The sequence below is a fragment of the Syngnathus scovelli genome, chromosome 2 (genome assembly GCF_024217435.2).
Source record: "Syngnathus scovelli strain Florida chromosome 2, RoL_Ssco_1.2, whole genome shotgun sequence".
Taxonomy (NCBI): Eukaryota; Metazoa; Chordata; class Actinopteri; order Syngnathiformes; family Syngnathidae; genus Syngnathus; species Syngnathus scovelli.
This window is the reverse complement of record NC_090848.1, coordinates 15,715,247-15,731,900: the sequence shown is the minus strand read 5'-3', so window position 1 is coordinate 15,731,900 and position 16,654 is coordinate 15,715,247. Positions and strand designations below refer to the sequence as shown.

Genomic DNA, 16,654 nt, shown 5'->3' with positions numbered 1-16,654 from the left:
CCAATTACGGTGACCATGGCAACTATCAGAGATTATTTCTCCCAGTCAGCAGTGTTAAAATGCAACTAAGCCCCTCCGTATCAGCCCCCCACACACGCGGGCGTGTGAGCACGCTCACATGGGGTAGAATTAATCCTTTTTGTAGCAACAGAAGGTAAATCGGTCTCCTTGATAACAAATTTAACAGACCTTCTGAAGAATAATAAGGCAAAAATAATCTATGTCTGTCCAAAACAGATAAAAGAAATCATGATGAGAGGTAAATATAATTATAAATCGATGTATTTTAATATTGTTGAATTTCGACTTGATCCAGAATAAATAGTAAATAGAGCCAATTTTTAAATATTATATTCTTGTCGATTGTTGAAATATTTGTTTTTAAACCATCCAAATAGTCTGTGCTCATTTATTTATTTTGACATTACGCGAATACATGTGACATTTGCAGCCGATCCACTTTGTGATGTGGTGAAGGCAAGGGGGGATGGTAGAGATGCCTGGAGGACTCTCTCTATCTCCTCACCACACACGCGCGCACGCACATGCACGCACAGACATACACACGCACGCGTTCACGTCTCCCCAGACATGGGTGACACACCAACACAAACCAACACTGTGTGAGCATGACCACAAATAGCAGCTGGGCCATGCACAGTAGCCAATGAATGCAAGCCAAGCATGAAAATATGCGCAACTTTCTCTTATCCTCTGGGTGCTTAATACATTTTGTCTCGTCCTCCTCCATGTAGCTTTTTTTTTTTTAAATGTCTTTCTTTTTTTGGTCATTTTAAAGTTGCTATAGGCTACTCAGGGCAAACCCACAGAAGATTCTCCATAAAATACACGTGCACAAAATGAATGCCTTCGTGCTTCCCCCATACTTCTTTCTTTCTTTTTTTTTCTTTTTTTTTTTTTTTTTTTTGCGAGCAAGATGCGGGGGAAGACGATTTCCCCCAGCATTGTCACAGCAGATTATGGAGTTGCGATGTCGTCTATCACACTGTGATACACATACGCGCATGTCTTGGAATTAACAAAAAAAAAAAAAATCCATATTATCTTTACAAGCGTTTACAAATAAATGCATAAAACGGTACAAAAATAAAAAATGAAAAAAAAAACTCTTTGAAAAACGTTGCAGCATATCGCCCGTTTGCGTGCATATGGATGGGTTGGCGCTGTCCACGGTGCTTGCTTGCTTGCTTGCACGTTCGCCTGCTTGCTTGCTGCGGGCCATGTGCGGCATGTTCATCATATCCGCAACGAGTTGCATCCTCGCAGCCTGCTGCTTGCATGCTGCTCATCAGGAACCTGGATGTTTAAATTAGCAAATTTGCAGAGTGCACGCATGCATGAGCAAACCTCTCGTTGGGGGAGGCCTTTGCGTTTTGCTTTATTATTGCACTGAAATGAGGGCGAATTGGATTAAAAAAAGAACTATTCTCAAAAGGAAAATGCACTGAAATGTCTTTTATAATTTTACAGAGGAAATAAAATTAAAATGATCCCTAGTGGCCATTCCACAATGGCACACAGCTGTTCTCATATATGTATATAGTTATTATAAGATCCGCACTATTAATTAAAGGAAACACAAGTGAAATGGCAAAACACATTTAATATTATTATTATCATCATCATCATCATTATTATTATTATTATTATTATTATTATTATTATTATTATTATTATTATTATTATTATTATTATTATTATTATTATTGTTAAAGAGCAATAAAGAGAGCAATCAGAAGGCACCCGTTCAGTCATATTTAAATCGAAATATGAATATTTTACAAATGCTGCCAGGTTACGTATAAATTTATGAAACTGCACATGGATAAAATAGATGTACATTTATTATACAGCCTGTACCTTTACATTACATTATAAATTTGCTGATGTAATTTTTCATACTGATTTATATATCCATATAATAATGTCATAGCGTTACCCCAGACTTGCTCTGGATTCTTTTCGTTTTTACTTTCCACGCGATTTGTCGTGACTCACTTGACCATGTTTCTCTCTCTCTCTCTCTCTCGCTCTCTCTCTCTTGCTCTCTCTCTCTTCTCTCTCTCTCTCTCTCTCTCTCTCTCTCGCTCTCTCTCTCTCTCTCTCTCTCTCTTTCCTTGTCCCCTCGCGACGCATGCAGTCACACATCGGAGCGCTGCACCAACAAGCAATTAATTATATATTTGAATAATCCACGGCGTTTTCGTACAAATGAGGACATTTTTTTATTGGGAATTTTGTTTGTTCGCTCAAAAGATTTTTTAAACTGGATTTGGACAATGGAAGAGCGAGCCAAGAGAAACGGCTGAGGATTTTGAGTGCGTGTGGGTTTTGGCACTTGAGGACAACAGGCATGACTTTGCAGCATCCACAGCATTGAAACCCCGCAAAAGAGACTAAAAATAATCTTGCTCTTTCTTCTCGACCGAGGCCCTCCTTTTTTTGGATTAAATCTTTCAAGCAGAGAAAATGGCTCACCTGATCCGCCACAAGCTCACCAACAAGCTGACCAATGCGGCCCACACGGTCTCCAACAAGTCCCAGGCCAAGGTCAGCGGTGTGTTTGCCCGCCTGGGCTTCCAGGCCGCTACGGATGAAGAGGGCGTGGGATTTGCCGAATGCGACGACCTGGACTACGACTACAGGCAGGGCATGCAAATGGATGTCTTCCAGGGCGACGACGAGGGCGGAGAGTGCGGCCTGGAGGATGGGGACAGTCACTACCAGAGGGATGGCACTGGCCCCAAGCCCCAGGGCCTCAAAACTGGGGGATCCCTGGATGAGGACAAGCCCAAAATCACATCTTGGGAGGCTGGCTGGAACGTCACCAATGCCATTCAGGTACATCGTGTGTTTGGGAAAAAGAGGGCCCTCCCACGCGTTATCAGGCCTTCAGGAGTCACCTTGAACCATTTTACACTTGCGGTTAAATACACGAACGTGAACTGGCGCATTCGCTTGCTTTGGATGCAATGCTAAATTAATCAAATTTTGTGCGTGTGTGTGAGTTTTTTTCCCCCCAAACGATTACCATATTTGGTAACATGAATGGACGTTCAACCACTATAAAGCTGCGTGATTTCTCTCAGCCAATCAGCATGAACGAATAATAAAATAATGAAAAATATTACGTAATGTCACTTAATAAAGTTATAAAACGGTCAAAAGAGAGCGCAATAAGCCCACACAATTAAATAAAACGATATTTAATACAAATGCCTAAATGTATTATTATTATTATTATTATTTGCATTTTTGTTATTAGAATTATGAAATAATAATGGCAAGGGGATTGAGTGTAACTGAATCCTTTTATCAGTGAATTCAAGGTAATACTTAACTGCTCAAAAGGACAATTTTGCGGCACCGGCAGCATAAAGAATAAAATGAAGGAATCGAAACGGGTCCGTCGTGTAGAAAAAAAAAATAGAATCGTCGGGAATGGGCTTGTCCTCGGTTTGATTTTTAACAGCGTCGCCTCCATGTAATTATCCTTCTTCTGCTACTTTTTCCTGTACCGTATTGGGTGCAGATTATGTCAAGTGTGCGTGGCCCTGCCGGCACGCGTGGTCCGCGACCGCTCAGCCGGGCTTGTTTCGTCCGCAGGGCATGTTCGTCCTCGGCCTACCCTATGCCATCCTGCACGGCGGCTACCTGGGCCTCTTCCTCATCATCTTCGCCGCGGTGGTGTGCTGCTATACGGGCAAGATCCTCATCGCGTGTCTTTACGAGGAGAACGAGGACGGCATCAAGGTGCGCGTACGCGATTCTTACGTAGACGTGGCCAACGCGTGCTGCGCACCCCGGTTCCCCGCGCTGGGCGGTCACGTGGTCAACGTGGCCCAGATCATCGAGTTGGTGATGACTTGCATCCTGTACGTGGTGGTGAGCGGCAACCTAATGTACAACAGCTTCCCGGGCTTGCCCATCTCGCAGAAGGCGTGGTCAGTAGTGGCCACCGCTGCCTTGCTGCCCTGCGCCTTCCTCAAGAACCTGAAGGCGGTGTCCAAGTTCAGCCTTCTGTGCACGCTTGCCCACTTCGTCATCAACGTCCTAGTCATCGCCTACTGCCTTTCTCGGGCTCGGGACTGGGCGTGGGAGAAGGTCAAGTTCTACATCGACGTCAAGAAGTTCCCCATCTCCATCGGCATCATCGTGTTCAGCTACACCTCGCAGATATTCCTCCCCTCCCTGGAGGGCAACATGCAGAAGCCCAGCGAGTTCCACTGCATGATGGACTGGACCCACATTTCCGCTTGCGTCCTCAAGGGCCTCTTTGCCCTGGTGGCCTACCTAACATGGGCGGATGCCACCAAGGAGGTTATCACAGATAACCTGCCCAGCACCATCCGTGCAGTGGTTAACCTTTTCCTGGTGGCCAAGGCACTGCTGTCCTACCCGCTGCCTTTCTTTGCCGCCGTGGAGGTCCTGGAGAAGTCGCTTTTCCAAGACGGTGGGCGGGCCTTATTTCCCGACTGCTACGGGCCGACCGGCCAGTTAAAATCGTGGGGTCTGGGCCTCCGAGTGGCTCTGGTGGTCTTCACTTTGCTCATGGCCGTCTTCGTCCCCCATTTCGCCCTCCTCATGGGTCTGACCGGGAGCCTGACAGGCGCTGGTCTCTGCTTCCTGCTGCCCAGCCTCTTCCACTTGAAGCTCCAGTGGAGGAATCTCCTGTGGCACCACGTCTTCTTTGACGTCGCTATTTTTGTCATTGGGGGTATTTGCGCCATATCTGGCTTCATCCACTCTATCGAAGGTCTCATAGAGGCGTTCAAGTACAATATCCAAGACTGAGAGCTAGCGGTGACGACCTTTAACCCTCCCCCCGAACCGCTCTGCTCCCCACTTTGTGGGCCACTACGACAAAGAAGCCCGTGAGGAGAATCGTGTGTGTGAAATCTTTTTCATTTTGCCTTTGTGAAAACGTGCAATAACAAACTGTACAATCATGATGTTAAATAGTCTTCTATGGTAAATGGATGCAGGACGGACTCCTGAATGGGGGTGTCTAAAGTTGCCAAGCAGTGAACCATGGCCCAAATTATAAGTGTGTGCATGGTAATATTTGGAGTTGGATTTGAAAAAAAAAAAAGGGAAAAACAATGGAGATATCTACTAATACAGGGAATCCTCACTTCACGTAACCCATATTTGTATGGAAAAGAGAATGCAGCGCAGTCTATTGCTAGCAGAGTCATAATTACATTAAATATCTGTATGAAAAACCTTCTAGACCGTAGACATAAAAGAGAGACCTCCAAACTCAAGCCTCAGGTCATTGGTGGCCTGGCGACCATTTTGTTGAGGCTTGCGGTGTAGAGAAATTACATTTGACAAGGACTGCAACCCAATTTTAAAGAAAAAGGGCAGGATTGTGTGTTTGTGTGGAGGGTGGGAAGGCATGAAAAGTGTGGATGTTGAAAAGGAGAGAAGGTGGTTTTAGCATGTTGGATAAATGAAAGTAAAAGAACTTCAAAGTAGCCCTTAAAGTCTTCCATTTTTCTATATGCGCCCACACAGGAAAAGTTTGGACATATGCAACAATTAACTCAAACAGTAAGTATTGTGTGGTGAAAAGACCAATTTGACCAGAGAGGGGCAGCATCGGGCCAAAGGGCAACCACACAGCTAGAACATGAGACTAAGAAGGAGTAGGACATTCATGGCAACCTTCAGCTTGGCCCTGTGACGTATAACTGACTAATGCTAACCACCTAATGCTATTCAACCTCAAAGTAACTTTCATGCCTTCCATTGTACAAAATGAAGCCGGCTTAAGCGGACGTTACGTGACAAGTGTTCTTTACAATAACATGTCCTATGAGCTTCCACTAACCTAAACTGAAAATTGCCTAAGGGCTGAGATACTGACCAAACACCTTTCTTCTGGGTTTCATCATGTAACATCAGCAAGCTGAGCTGTATTTGGAAGTTACCTGACCTGAGACACTGTGATGTCATTTTCAGTTGACAGCAAGTGGCAAAATGGCCACCCCCTGAGACAGATAAAAATAAGTGTATTTGCTGCTTAATTCATATTCCACGTACAAGTTATTAATCAGAATGCCATGTTTAGATTAGTGGAAGCTCATGGAATATAGTAAAGTTAGGAATTTTTTGACTTGACTTCCCATTTAAGTGAGGCTATGATGTTAGTTTTGCTGTTTTTAAATTAAATAACATTGCACAATCGTGAGGTAATATCTATCTCTATGCAAGTGATAAAAAGTGTATTCTGGAACATCTCCACTCTGGCCGGCGTTTGCATGAGGGCACGAAAAAAAAAAGCCTTTTGTGTGTGTATGTGTGTGTTTTTTAATACCTGTATTCGTGTGGGCACTACCCAAATCTAAAACCACCTTTCCACTAAAAGTCTAGTCCGGTTCGGTTCACCTCACGATCGATCTGGAGTTTGTTTCCATGTAGGGAGTGTGGTGCTTGGGTGATAGCAGTGTCAACAAGCTAAATAGTGTGACATCATAACAAGGAGGAAGGTAGCCACAAAGGCTGCACAGTGAATGTCATCTTTCATCTTCCAATTTAATCAATCACACATTACAAAGCGTCTAGCTACACCTGTTAGCACAATTCTACTGTGGTAGATGTGGTACTATATATTTTGGTACCATTTAACAACTTAACAACAATAGGAACACTCCAAATAGGCAACTGAACTGTGGTAGAAATGGGCAGGCAGCCTTCAGTCAAGGTGATGCACATTAAAAAAAAAAAAAAAAATCATAACTATCTTCTGTGTAGTTGTTTGAATAATACTTCTCTTTTGTCAGTTTTGTGCATTTATTTTTCCACCTCAGTGGCGCTCGTCGGTTAGTTTGTTTTCTCGATGTTTCCAATGTCATTCTGGATGGAGTGAATTTTAACGTGCAAGCAAGTGGGTCCTTCTCGTGTCGTATGCCAAGTGTTTGTCGGCTCTCCCCGTTGAACCTGTCAATTGTGGTTTAATGCAACTAAGCACAGTGTGTGAGACAAAGAGTATTTGTGGAATCAAGCGATAAATAAATGGAATATTTTATGGTTTGTGATTCTGTTTGCTTTCAAGGAGTGGAAAAAAAACCCCGACTGTGCATGCACCATCAACGTATATACCGATATGTATCGTGGGGTTTTGAAGATTAAACATTTTTTATAGCTCTTGTCATCCGTAAGTTTGCTAGAGCTAAATTTACAAGCCATAAAATTGGGTTCTTCTCATGTTCCCCACAAAATGTAACTTTGGGATCCAATAACAAATGATCCAGGGTCTTGGTACAATTCTACGTGGATCTTTTCGTTGAATTTAAAACAATTTTTAAACACCATGTAGAACAAAAAAAAAAAAATTGATGAAGAAAACTGTTCATTTGAAGTGTTTGAAAGTTTGGCAGTGGGAGCCAAAGTTTCACTTCTATTTAGCGGGTGGTTAGTCATGGCATCACACATCCACACACACGCACAGTCATGTTATTTTAAGTTTCAGTTCTCAGTTGCAAGATACAGGAACCTGGAGGGTCAGGAGGAGGGCTTCAAATGATAAACCATTACCGCCCAGGACACGCTTTAAAAACCAGTGGATCCAAATCTGTTGCTATCACATTCCTGACGCAAAATGTTTGCAAGAGTATTAATAGTGCTCATGGTCATCTATTGCGCCTGTGGAGAAAATCCTGCAATTCGAGTCATCGTGAGCAACAAAGGACTTCAATATGGTAAGATGAATCATATTAATACATTTCAATCTTATGTTTTAAAAGTGACACATTGTGGAAAATTGACAGAGTCCATCCGGCAACGCTGTCTGAAGCGTGCTGCCTTGAGATACAAGTGGCTTGACAAATAAAAGATTTACAGATTATTAGTTTGATTTTTTCAGTTCTTAAGAGTTGCATCTCATCTACAATGTTAAAGTTAAAACATGCAGAAAAACAAGAAATACTGAGTGTGAGTCAACTATAATTCTTGAAGAAGTTGAATGAAAGAATGTAGCAATAATAATCTTGTTGTGCATGTGCTTCCTCTCACAGCGGGGCATGCGGCTGCAGGGTGGATTCAGGACAAGTTGGAACACGTCACACTACCTAACATTACCGGTGAAATAAGATGCTTTGTCCACATAGGATACACACTCACAGGGTAGGATCAAATCGGACGGTATTCAAAGACAATTGGATGGAAAAGAATTGTGCTGTTCTTGCTACAGGACAAAATTTTGGTTCCTTAAACAATCCTAATCACTGCTGGCCCTCAGCTACATGACTTGTGTCTCCCTCCCTCTTTTAGTGTTACTATAAGAAAGTGTGACTTTCCGGAACCATCCTTTGAGTTCTACCAAGGCCTCTCTGCCTTGAAGACGTCCATCAAAGGGCTGAATGTTGCCCTCACAGGAGACTGGGAGGCCCACTGGGCATTCATGTAAGTGGGATGAATTGTTTATTCCATCATTATTTACAGTTGTGGTGCCCAACTAACTGGTCCACAGTTTGGTACCCGGTTCCAAATGTCCTCCATCCTTCAGTGTGGGTCAATATTAGTATTCTATTCTTTGTGCACTTTCAGAAAGGGAGGTGGATCTTTTGACATGGCCTTGTTTGGTGTAGACCTGGTCTCCATAGTGCAGCTGGGGAGGGATGCTGGTGGGCATCTGTCTTTAACCAGCGTGAATTGCAGCGCTGAAATAGATGACATAGACATCTTTTTCTATGGCAACAGGAGGTACCACGCTTAGGTCACATGGACCTTGTTTTACGTTTGTAATGAAATGTAAAGGAACTGCAATCTCACCTCTACAGCTGGCTCATCCGGAGTTTTGAGCACCAATTCAAGAAACATATCGGGGCTCAAATAGAAGCCATGGTGAGTTAAAATAAAAAAGGATTGTTTTAATTAATTTGAAATTTGTTTTCAAATTAATTAACTCAATAATTGGCTGCTCAATTGTGATTGGGAATCACTGGTCTAATCTTACCAGAGTTGCCGCGCTGTGGATGACCTCATTGCGAACCTGGAGGGCCATCTAAAGGACATGAAAGGTATTGCAATACGCTATATGTCGAGGTTTACTTCTTATCCCCGAATACAACTAAAGTCAAGTTAATTCCAAGTATAGGTGATAAATCTGATTATTCATATTGTAAAAACTCTCCTTGAAGTTAAGTTTCAGGTGAATCCAGAGCTCCTTCTAGACTTGCCTCTTGTTGGCCTGCCGATTGTCACTGCTTCAAGTCTTCACCTTGGACTCAAGGTCAGGAAACATACAAGTTATGTTGTTCAACGCCTTAGAATAAAAACACTGAAAATGACTCATAATTGAACTAAAACCATGGTTGTCTATAATGATATTAAAACACTAAACAGTAATGTATACCAATAATCAAATGGTGGTTATTTTTATGTGTTTTGTCAACTGTTTAAAGGGAGAATTTTACAGTGTCAAAGGTCCAAAGGAGCCCCCGTTTGTGGCCTTGCCTTTTGACATACCTGAACAGCCAGCTTACATGCTGTCAGTAGGCTTGTCTGAGTTCACTGTCAACTCAGCCTCCTTCAGCTACTTCTCGGCTGATTTACTGCAGGTCTTCATCAATGACAGCATGGTGAGTTCACCTGAAAGACAAACCGATCATTCTCAGAGATTCAGAAGAAGCAATGATGGCTTTTTTTCCCCCTTGAGGTAAAAATGTTGATTTTTCTCCATAGATACCTCCATGCTCACCGGTGCATCTTAATACAAACTCGATGGGTCAATTTATTCCACAGGTAATGGGACTTTATTTTGTGATTGCAATATAGCCTACAGGGTCTTTAAGCCCATGCCATTTTTTGTTAGCCTATATCTCAATGACTTGAGTTTTTGTAGATGAAACATGAATACCAAATTACCATATATTTGGCTTACAAAGCAGACATCAGGGGCAAACAAAATACTAATTTGTGAGTTAAATTCTAATGAACACGTTTGATATCTTAATAAGCAAGTGGCATATGTCTTTGCTTAGTATTCTGCTCTAAGGTTTTTGAGAATTCACAACCTTTTACGATATTCAATCTGGCTACAATATCCATTCTCCTTAACGACAGCCTCTATCATTTCCATAAAATATATATGACACAATGATACACAATGATAATCATTTTAAAAAAGGTCCATCTGCCCCCATTTGAGTAGTTGCTGTCCAGGTATATACACACTTTAACCGCAAAAGTTTATTCCACAGCTCCCCAAGAAGTTTCCAGACTTACTGATGACACTACAGATTTATGCCAGAGACATTCCGATATTTTCCTTCCGGTCCGGTGCTGTCGCGCTGACCTCGTCGGGTGCAGTCAAGGCCTTTGCCATCCAGCCTAATGCCACCCTGACCCCACTGTTTAAACTTCATGTGGTGAGTGCTAGTTTATTTGTTCCATTTAACGGTATAAATGTAGATGTTACAATAAAGTCACATTGTGGATCTTCACATCTCTGTAAAACACACAAAAAGTGACCCACTATGTCTCAGGCTTGGATTGAATTTAGCAGTCATCAAAGTGACAGACTGCCTCGGTTCGATTAATATAACATCATAATAAATACTTGTCCTTTCTCTGCATCTCTCCATAATAGCTTTAAACACCACTTCGACTTGAGGCTTGCATATTTAGTCTTGATAATCACGCGAGTTTTTTTTTCTTTAAGGACTCAGATTTCAGTGGCAAAGCGTGGGTTGCTGATGGACGGCTGAAGGGCTCGGTGACAATGGACAAGTGAGTGCAGAAATACCATCTACTGGCGGAGCTAGAGGCTTGGGCCGCGGTGGAACTGCCCCCCCGGCACAAGCCCAAATATTTAAATAATTAACTTTTGGATGTTTTCTGATTGTTTTAGTAATTTTCTTCAACATTTCCACACATCACCTATCAGGAACATATGCTGAATCGTTATCAGCATTTTTTAAGAAATGTTTGGGGTTTGTAAGAATTTTTGTTGTTGTTTTGCTGACCCCCAAATATATCCTTGACCCGACCCCTTCCGCCACATGGCCTCCCAAGGAAAATCCTTCCTCCACCAGTGAAGCCATCTGTATTTCAAAAGTCAAAGTAATGCACAGTAATGTAATGTAAGCTGTCTCCTTTCCAAACAGTTTAACTCTGACTCTGGCAAAAACTGAGATCGGACGGTTTAAGGTAATGTTTTACCGGGCATGTCATCCAGTATAATGGCTACCTTGTGACTTGTGGTTCCTTTTGCAGACTGATGCATTGGAAGAGCTGGCACAGAAGATAATGGAGGCAGCCGTGTTGCCACCACTGAATGGTGAAGTTCGTCTTTCGTTTCGCGTGTGTGTTCGTATGTGTGTGTCCCTCTGCGGCTTAATTCAAGTAGTTTGACTGCAGTTTCCAGAAAAAATGTGGCACAAAATGTTGTAGATGGTGTCATGCTTAAATTTTCACACAGCTACATTTACAACTTAAATAAAATTGTACTAATTTATTTTCAATTATCTAATGTCATATCATGTCCATTCTTTGCCATGGCTATGTTAGTTTTTGTTTGGGTTCAATCAAATTTATGAACTTAGGCATTTGCAGACCAGAGTGGACTCTATGTAGATCCTGAGCTGTAGTTTGAATAGCCTTGGCCAAACACTTGCCTTTTTGTTTATTGAAGCCACAACATGGATGGATGGCACTAGAAGGTATTGACTGCATTTGTCTTGCAGAGAAACTTGCCACAGGCTTTGCTTTACCACGGACTAAAAATGCACAACTGGTCAACTCAGTTCTGACAGTACAAAAGGTAGGTACCTCAAGTAAATGCAGACACTGTCTTTGTTTGGGCTGACTGATTTTTGCCTTTTACTCCAACAAACAGGGATTTGTAGCTTTTTGTTCAGATGCCCAGCTGCTGGAGAATGACACAATTTTCAGCTGAGCACATGATTTGTGACTCACGATGAAGCCTAATGCACTCAACGCGCTTTGCACATTTTAATGCTGGCTAATGAGAAATCGCCATGCAGTATCTAGACGGATCATATTCCCACATGCTCATAGTTCTTTAAGATGTTTTTCTGTTTCAGTTTATCCGTATCTATGTAGTTGCGGAAATTTGCTTGTTTCATTCATTAGCAACACACCATAAAAAAATACTCTGAGGTTCGTTTTTATATTGATTCTGGTTTTCTTGGCTGCTTTGAAAGATTGCTTTAAATAAAACACATTTTTGTTCTGCCATATGGGGGAAGTTGTGTATTTTTATCAAGCCGTTTGCACATAAATTAGCCTTTTTTTTTTTAATGTGCATACTCATTTATGTTGATATACAAGCTACCAGTAAAGGCTGGTAAACAACAGAAAGTACCCGCCAGTCAAATTCACTACCTCCATCGTTCTCATGAAACAATGGCATCACTTTATTTTGAAACAATGTCAGTATGCATTTTTCTTTCTTTTAGCTACGTCTTCACATTCTTGGAATGTAACGCCACCATAATATAAATATAAACCTATTTACAGCCGCTGTTCTTTAAATGTTCCCCGTAAGAAAAGCATCACAGTTTGTTAAAGAAACTTCACTGCGTGGATGGATGGTCTGAACCAGACACAGGTCTTCATATTGTAAATAAAACTTGCAAAAAAGAAAAGCTGCTGTTAGTAGATATTTGATAGCATGTCACAAAACTGGGGTGATATCGCTAAAATATTTGTGACATGTTAGTTCCATCAACTGGCCACAACATTGGGAATACCTGCACAACCAAAATGCATGTTGTAGTTAACACTTGAAGGTTTGTGTGATGAACATGTGAAGATTTCAATCCTTCTTGCCACCTGATCGCAAACCAAAAGATCAGCCGTAACTCTCAAGTGGAAGAATCCTGGTACGCTAACAGAATATTCCTAAGTCTTGGAACAGCCGTTCTGAGCTCACATTTAAAGATAACAGCTGTTTTCATGACGTTTGTTAAAATGGGATGAAAAGTATAGAAGAAATGAGCTCGTGGCACAGTGTGAATAAAATAAAGTCACTCTCGCTCACACACACTTTCTAAACTCACTCCCTCTCACACATGCACAAAAGTGGCTCGGAGAGGCTACGGTACTTAGGCTGTTGAGGTGCACCAATAATCAGAGACGTGTGTCAGTTCATGATGGGCGGAGGGGCCCGCTATCATTTGTCCGCAACAGCCGCCGCCATGGGTGCACGTATGGCGCCGCGGGCTGTGGCTGCCAGCTCCTCGATTTCCGTGTTTAAGCGCCGGATAACCCACTCCATCGCCTCGCGGCCCTGACACCATCAAACGGGACAAAGGGTTAGTTCGGAAAAGCAGAGGAGGTGGGAAAGCGGCGTTTGGAAGGTTTCTGGTGCTTTTCACCTTGCCAGCGTTGACAGACATGGAGTTGGCCATGAGGCCCTCGAGATAGCTGCTCAGGCTGACACCTTTCACACTGATCAGAGCCTCCTGGGTCAGCACTGTTCTGCTCAACAATACGACAATACATCTTTAACATTGTGACGAATAAAATGTGTCGCACAGCGTGTGCGTCAGTGAGTATTTACAGTCAAGACAGAAGAATAAAACGTACTTGTCGGCATCCTGGGGATGAGGCTTATACGTCAGCTTCTCATCCACGGACACCAAGTTAGTGAAGGAGATCTGAAGACACCAAACAGGTCTTGTGAAAAGTGTGTTTAATGAATCGATGTGCTTTCCTTTCAAACTGAACTACTGAAATAAATGAACCTTTGTAATGATTCAGATGCACACACAAGTCTGTACATGGTGACTCACATTTGTAGATTTAAGCTCAAAGATCTTCTGTGTGGGATCCACTACTGAATGTTCTTGGACATAAGTGCATGTTCTTGTTAGACCAATGATCTGCAGGAAAACAGCACTTCTTATCATAAAATGTTTATAGAATGAATTCCAAACTTTTTTCAAGTAACGATAATTTGCACTTACGGATTTGGCAATGGCGGGAAGACCCCACTCTGTGCTGAGCAGTCTTTTACTATGCAACCGTCCCTCTGTGTCCACACGTCTGTCCAGGACATCCACACCAAACACGTTGGGGTTCATGGGGTTGGGGTACTTCTGCATTGCTGCCTTCGTCACCGTCTCCCATGGGTGACTGAAAAACCATGTGGGACAGTATGGTGAGTATAGGGAGAAATCTGGAGTCATTCGTCACTATTATTGAGCACTGACATTGTTTCGATCAGCTGTTGACATATGAAACGCATACGTCATTAGGCACCGTCTTGCCAGGCAGCCTGTTACGTAATAGCGGTTATGTCAGATTCTGATTTGATAAGCATACCAGACGTGATTGCATAAAAATATCACCCTATGGGTTGCCTTTTTCCTTTAATGTCCTTTTGTAAAAAAAGCATATCTGTATAATTTATTAGTTTTAAGCTTGCAGCGCAAAGCTATTAATGAGTAAACACGCCCCGCTCTCCAGGGTTCCCTGCTAGAACTTTCGTGTTATAAACAACGACACGACCAAAAACGACACTAGCTACCCTCTGGGACACTTCCTGCATTAAGTTCCACAATCTAAGTTCCCTAACTTAGCTAAAGTGGCTAGCCTCAAGCTAAGAAGAAGGGGCGTAATAAACTATTTCCGAGGAGGTATGAAGCCGCTACTGGTCAAGTGGCGAGACACAAAAGACAAAGGCACTTACTTGAAAATGTGCTCTGACGCCCAGATCTTCATATTTGTTGGCAGGTTAGTGCGTTAGAGTTCGGGAGTCGGGCCGGCTAAAGTGACAGCGTGACCGCCGCTCGGAAGGAGAAAGGACCGACGTACGGAAGGTCGGAAGAGACAAAGTTCTCAGGCGGTTTCGACTCACACACTCCCCCGTGCGGTATATAATCATATAATATATTAGTATGTTAATATATTATTTACTTTACAGTACTTTACTGTATTTCTTTTAGAAGGGTTTTTTTTTTATGGTGGGCGACTGTATTCTTGGAATGGAACGGTGCATGCTCACATACATTTTTCCTAATAATTGCTGATGTTTTATGGATCTTTTATGGACAGTTATTACAGAGGTCGCGTCGGAGGCTTGCAGGCTGGCTGTATTGACATTGCGTTGTTTTCCCCAACCCTTTCTGGAAGGAAAAACGTGAAACCTAACGGTATAGTGATATCCAGATTATGGTAATACCAAATGATGCCGTCCTGCATCTTTATAGCACAATAAACCTATAAACGAGTCCAAATTACAAAATGAGTCTCGTGTTCAGGGCGCATCACAGGGATTACATAATGGAATGCCAAATGCCCAATATGGCTGGGCATGGGCTTCGTCGTTGTTTTGATGCCTAATCAGCATGAACCTTTTTTTTTTCTTTCAAGAAATCAGATTCCAGTTATATTTGCACGTACATTCCCTGAATAATTGAATGCTGAAAAAATACATTTTGACCAGTCAGTTATTTTAGGGTCAAATAAATACAGAAAAAGTCGATATATTTATATCGACTGCATTAATACAGGAATTCAGCATTTTGAATGCAGCGTCAAGAGGGCGGAAGAGGCGGGGCGAAAAGCGCCGCACGTTTTTTTTTACTTGACGTCATAACGCAGCGTCCGACCTGCCCTTGACGCAGAAGCGACACAGAAGACTTGCTAAGATGGTGGCCTACTGGAGACAAGCAGGACTCAGGTAAAAAATATAAAAAGAATGCAAAATAGATGTTGATGACCGCTAATGCAATTGTTAGATGCACGAATAGTTATAGCGTAATGTGTTTGTAAGTTTTTAACCTTCAAGTTCTAACGGAGCTTTGCTGGGTAGCCGTAATGCTAATGCTTGTTGAAGTCAACGTGTAGACAATTTTGCGTATTGACTTGCGTTGTTTTTTCACCACGGCCATTCAAACAATGCTCTCTTTATGAGTTAGATACATAACCACGCATTGACATATACGTCGTGTTTTTGGACATACCCTGCTCTTTAGCGTGCTGCTGACCGACTGTGTTTGTCCTTTGTGCAGCTACATCCGCTTTTCGGCTATATGCGCCAACGCAGTGCGGGCCGCCCTCAAGCCGCAGGTGAAAGCTGAAGCGATGAAGGCGGCCGAGGCCAGCGTCAAAATAATTAAGCCCAAATCAGCATGTAAGTACACATCTGAATATGCGTGTCATTCTCTCTTCGTGACATTTTTTTTTTTACAGTCATATTTTAAACACCTCCCAGCTATTGGTTTATATGAGGACTATGGATAACTTGCATAGCTATGTTGTTATGTTTGTTGGGCAATCGGCTTAACAATTTTTCTGGTTTGAAATTTTGTTTTAAATGTATTTAAAACAAATGATTTGATTTTTAGCAATAATATAAAGATTTTCGGTATTTCATACAAAGTGCACCCATGTTTAAATTAGCCTCAACCTGTAGTCACCAATGTACATAGTATTTCATATTCTGGAATGAGCTTGTGCTGTTCTAGGAATTTATTTTATTTCTGTTTCTGACTCTGCAGGATTTCTTCCTCGCAACAGTCTGTAAAAAAGATGGAGGACGATGTGATGTGAAGAGATGGGATAACTCAAAATTGCAATTCCCTCCCTGTTATTTGTAATTAAAGTTATATTGAAACTGATTCACGTAAAGGTTTTTTTTTCTGGCATTTGAGTA

The 16,654-nt window shown here is 42.2% G+C and overlaps 4 protein-coding genes across 4 annotated transcripts; 3 read left to right on the top strand and 1 right to left on the bottom strand.

Annotated features, from left to right (window-relative positions):
* Window positions 1-2,110: 2,110 nt before the first annotated feature.
* LOC125988125 (vesicular inhibitory amino acid transporter) lies at window positions 2,111-7,059 on the top strand. Its single transcript, XM_049752956.2, has 2 exons — window positions 2,111-2,862; window positions 3,628-7,059. Exons 1-2 carry the CDS (start codon window positions 2,491-2,493, stop codon window positions 4,813-4,815), a joined length of 1,560 nt encoding a protein of 519 aa, XP_049608913.1. The 5' UTR covers window positions 2,111-2,490; the 3' UTR covers window positions 4,816-7,059.
* A 426-nt stretch (window positions 7,060-7,485) lies between these two features.
* On the top strand, window positions 7,486-12,228 carry bpifcl (BPI fold containing family C, like). The gene is made up of 15 exons (XM_049752957.2): window positions 7,486-7,727; window positions 8,043-8,151; window positions 8,299-8,430; window positions 8,575-8,730; window positions 8,808-8,871; window positions 8,987-9,047; window positions 9,168-9,259; window positions 9,432-9,608; window positions 9,712-9,771; window positions 10,230-10,397; window positions 10,691-10,758; window positions 11,136-11,178; window positions 11,245-11,308; window positions 11,715-11,791; window positions 11,867-12,228. Exons 1-15 carry the CDS (start codon window positions 7,628-7,630, stop codon window positions 11,924-11,926), a joined length of 1,431 nt encoding a protein of 476 aa, XP_049608914.1. The 5' UTR covers window positions 7,486-7,627; the 3' UTR covers window positions 11,927-12,228.
* A 134-nt stretch (window positions 12,229-12,362) lies between these two features.
* Window positions 12,363-14,851, bottom strand: LOC125988127 (PRELI domain containing protein 3B). The gene is made up of 6 exons (XM_049752958.1): window positions 14,687-14,851; window positions 13,962-14,130; window positions 13,788-13,877; window positions 13,582-13,652; window positions 13,371-13,473; window positions 12,363-13,282 (listed from the first exon to the last, which is right to left on the bottom strand). The coding sequence occupies exons 1-6, from the start codon at window positions 14,716-14,718 to the stop codon at window positions 13,166-13,168; spliced, it is 582 nt and encodes a 193-aa protein (XP_049608915.1). The 5' UTR covers window positions 14,719-14,851; the 3' UTR covers window positions 12,363-13,165.
* A 657-nt stretch (window positions 14,852-15,508) lies between these two features.
* On the top strand, window positions 15,509-16,619 carry atp5f1e (ATP synthase F1 subunit epsilon). Its single transcript, XM_049752959.1, has 3 exons — window positions 15,509-15,679; window positions 16,011-16,132; window positions 16,500-16,619. Coding segments are annotated over exons 1-3 (156 nt in total). The 5' UTR covers window positions 15,509-15,647; the 3' UTR covers window positions 16,502-16,619.
* Window positions 16,620-16,654: the final 35 nt, after the last annotated feature.

Coding starts and splice junctions, on each gene's coding strand:
- LOC125988125 (XM_049752956.2), top strand. CDS start 2,491: ATGGCTCACCTGATCCGCCACAAGCTCACCAACAAGCTGACCAATGCG. Junction 2,863..3,627: donor ACGTCACCAATGCCATTCAG/GTACATCGTGTG, acceptor TTTCGTCCGCAG/GGCATGTTCGTCCTCGGCCT.
- bpifcl (XM_049752957.2), top strand. CDS start 7,628: ATGTTTGCAAGAGTATTAATAGTGCTCATGGTCATCTATTGCGCCTGT. Junction 8,731..8,807: donor TTTTTCTATGGCAACAGGAG/GTACCACGCTTA, acceptor TCACCTCTACAG/CTGGCTCATCCGGAGTTTTG. Junction 11,792..11,866: donor CAGTTCTGACAGTACAAAAG/GTAGGTACCTCA, acceptor TCCAACAAACAG/GGATTTGTAGCTTTTTGTTC.
- LOC125988127 (XM_049752958.1), bottom strand. CDS start 14,718: ATGAAGATCTGGGCGTCAGAGCACATTTTCAA. Junction 13,653..13,787: donor TTGAGCTTAAATCTACAAAT/GTGAGTCACCAT, acceptor TGGTGTCTTCAG/ATCTCCTTCACTAACTTGGT. Junction 13,283..13,370: donor TGTCTGTCAACGCTGGCAAG/GTGAAAAGCACC, acceptor TGATGGTGTCAG/GGCCGCGAGGCGATGGAGTG.
- atp5f1e (XM_049752959.1), top strand. CDS start 15,648: ATGGTGGCCTACTGGAGACAAGCAGGACTCAG. Junction 15,680..16,010: donor TGGAGACAAGCAGGACTCAG/GTAAAAAATATA, acceptor TCCTTTGTGCAG/CTACATCCGCTTTTCGGCTA.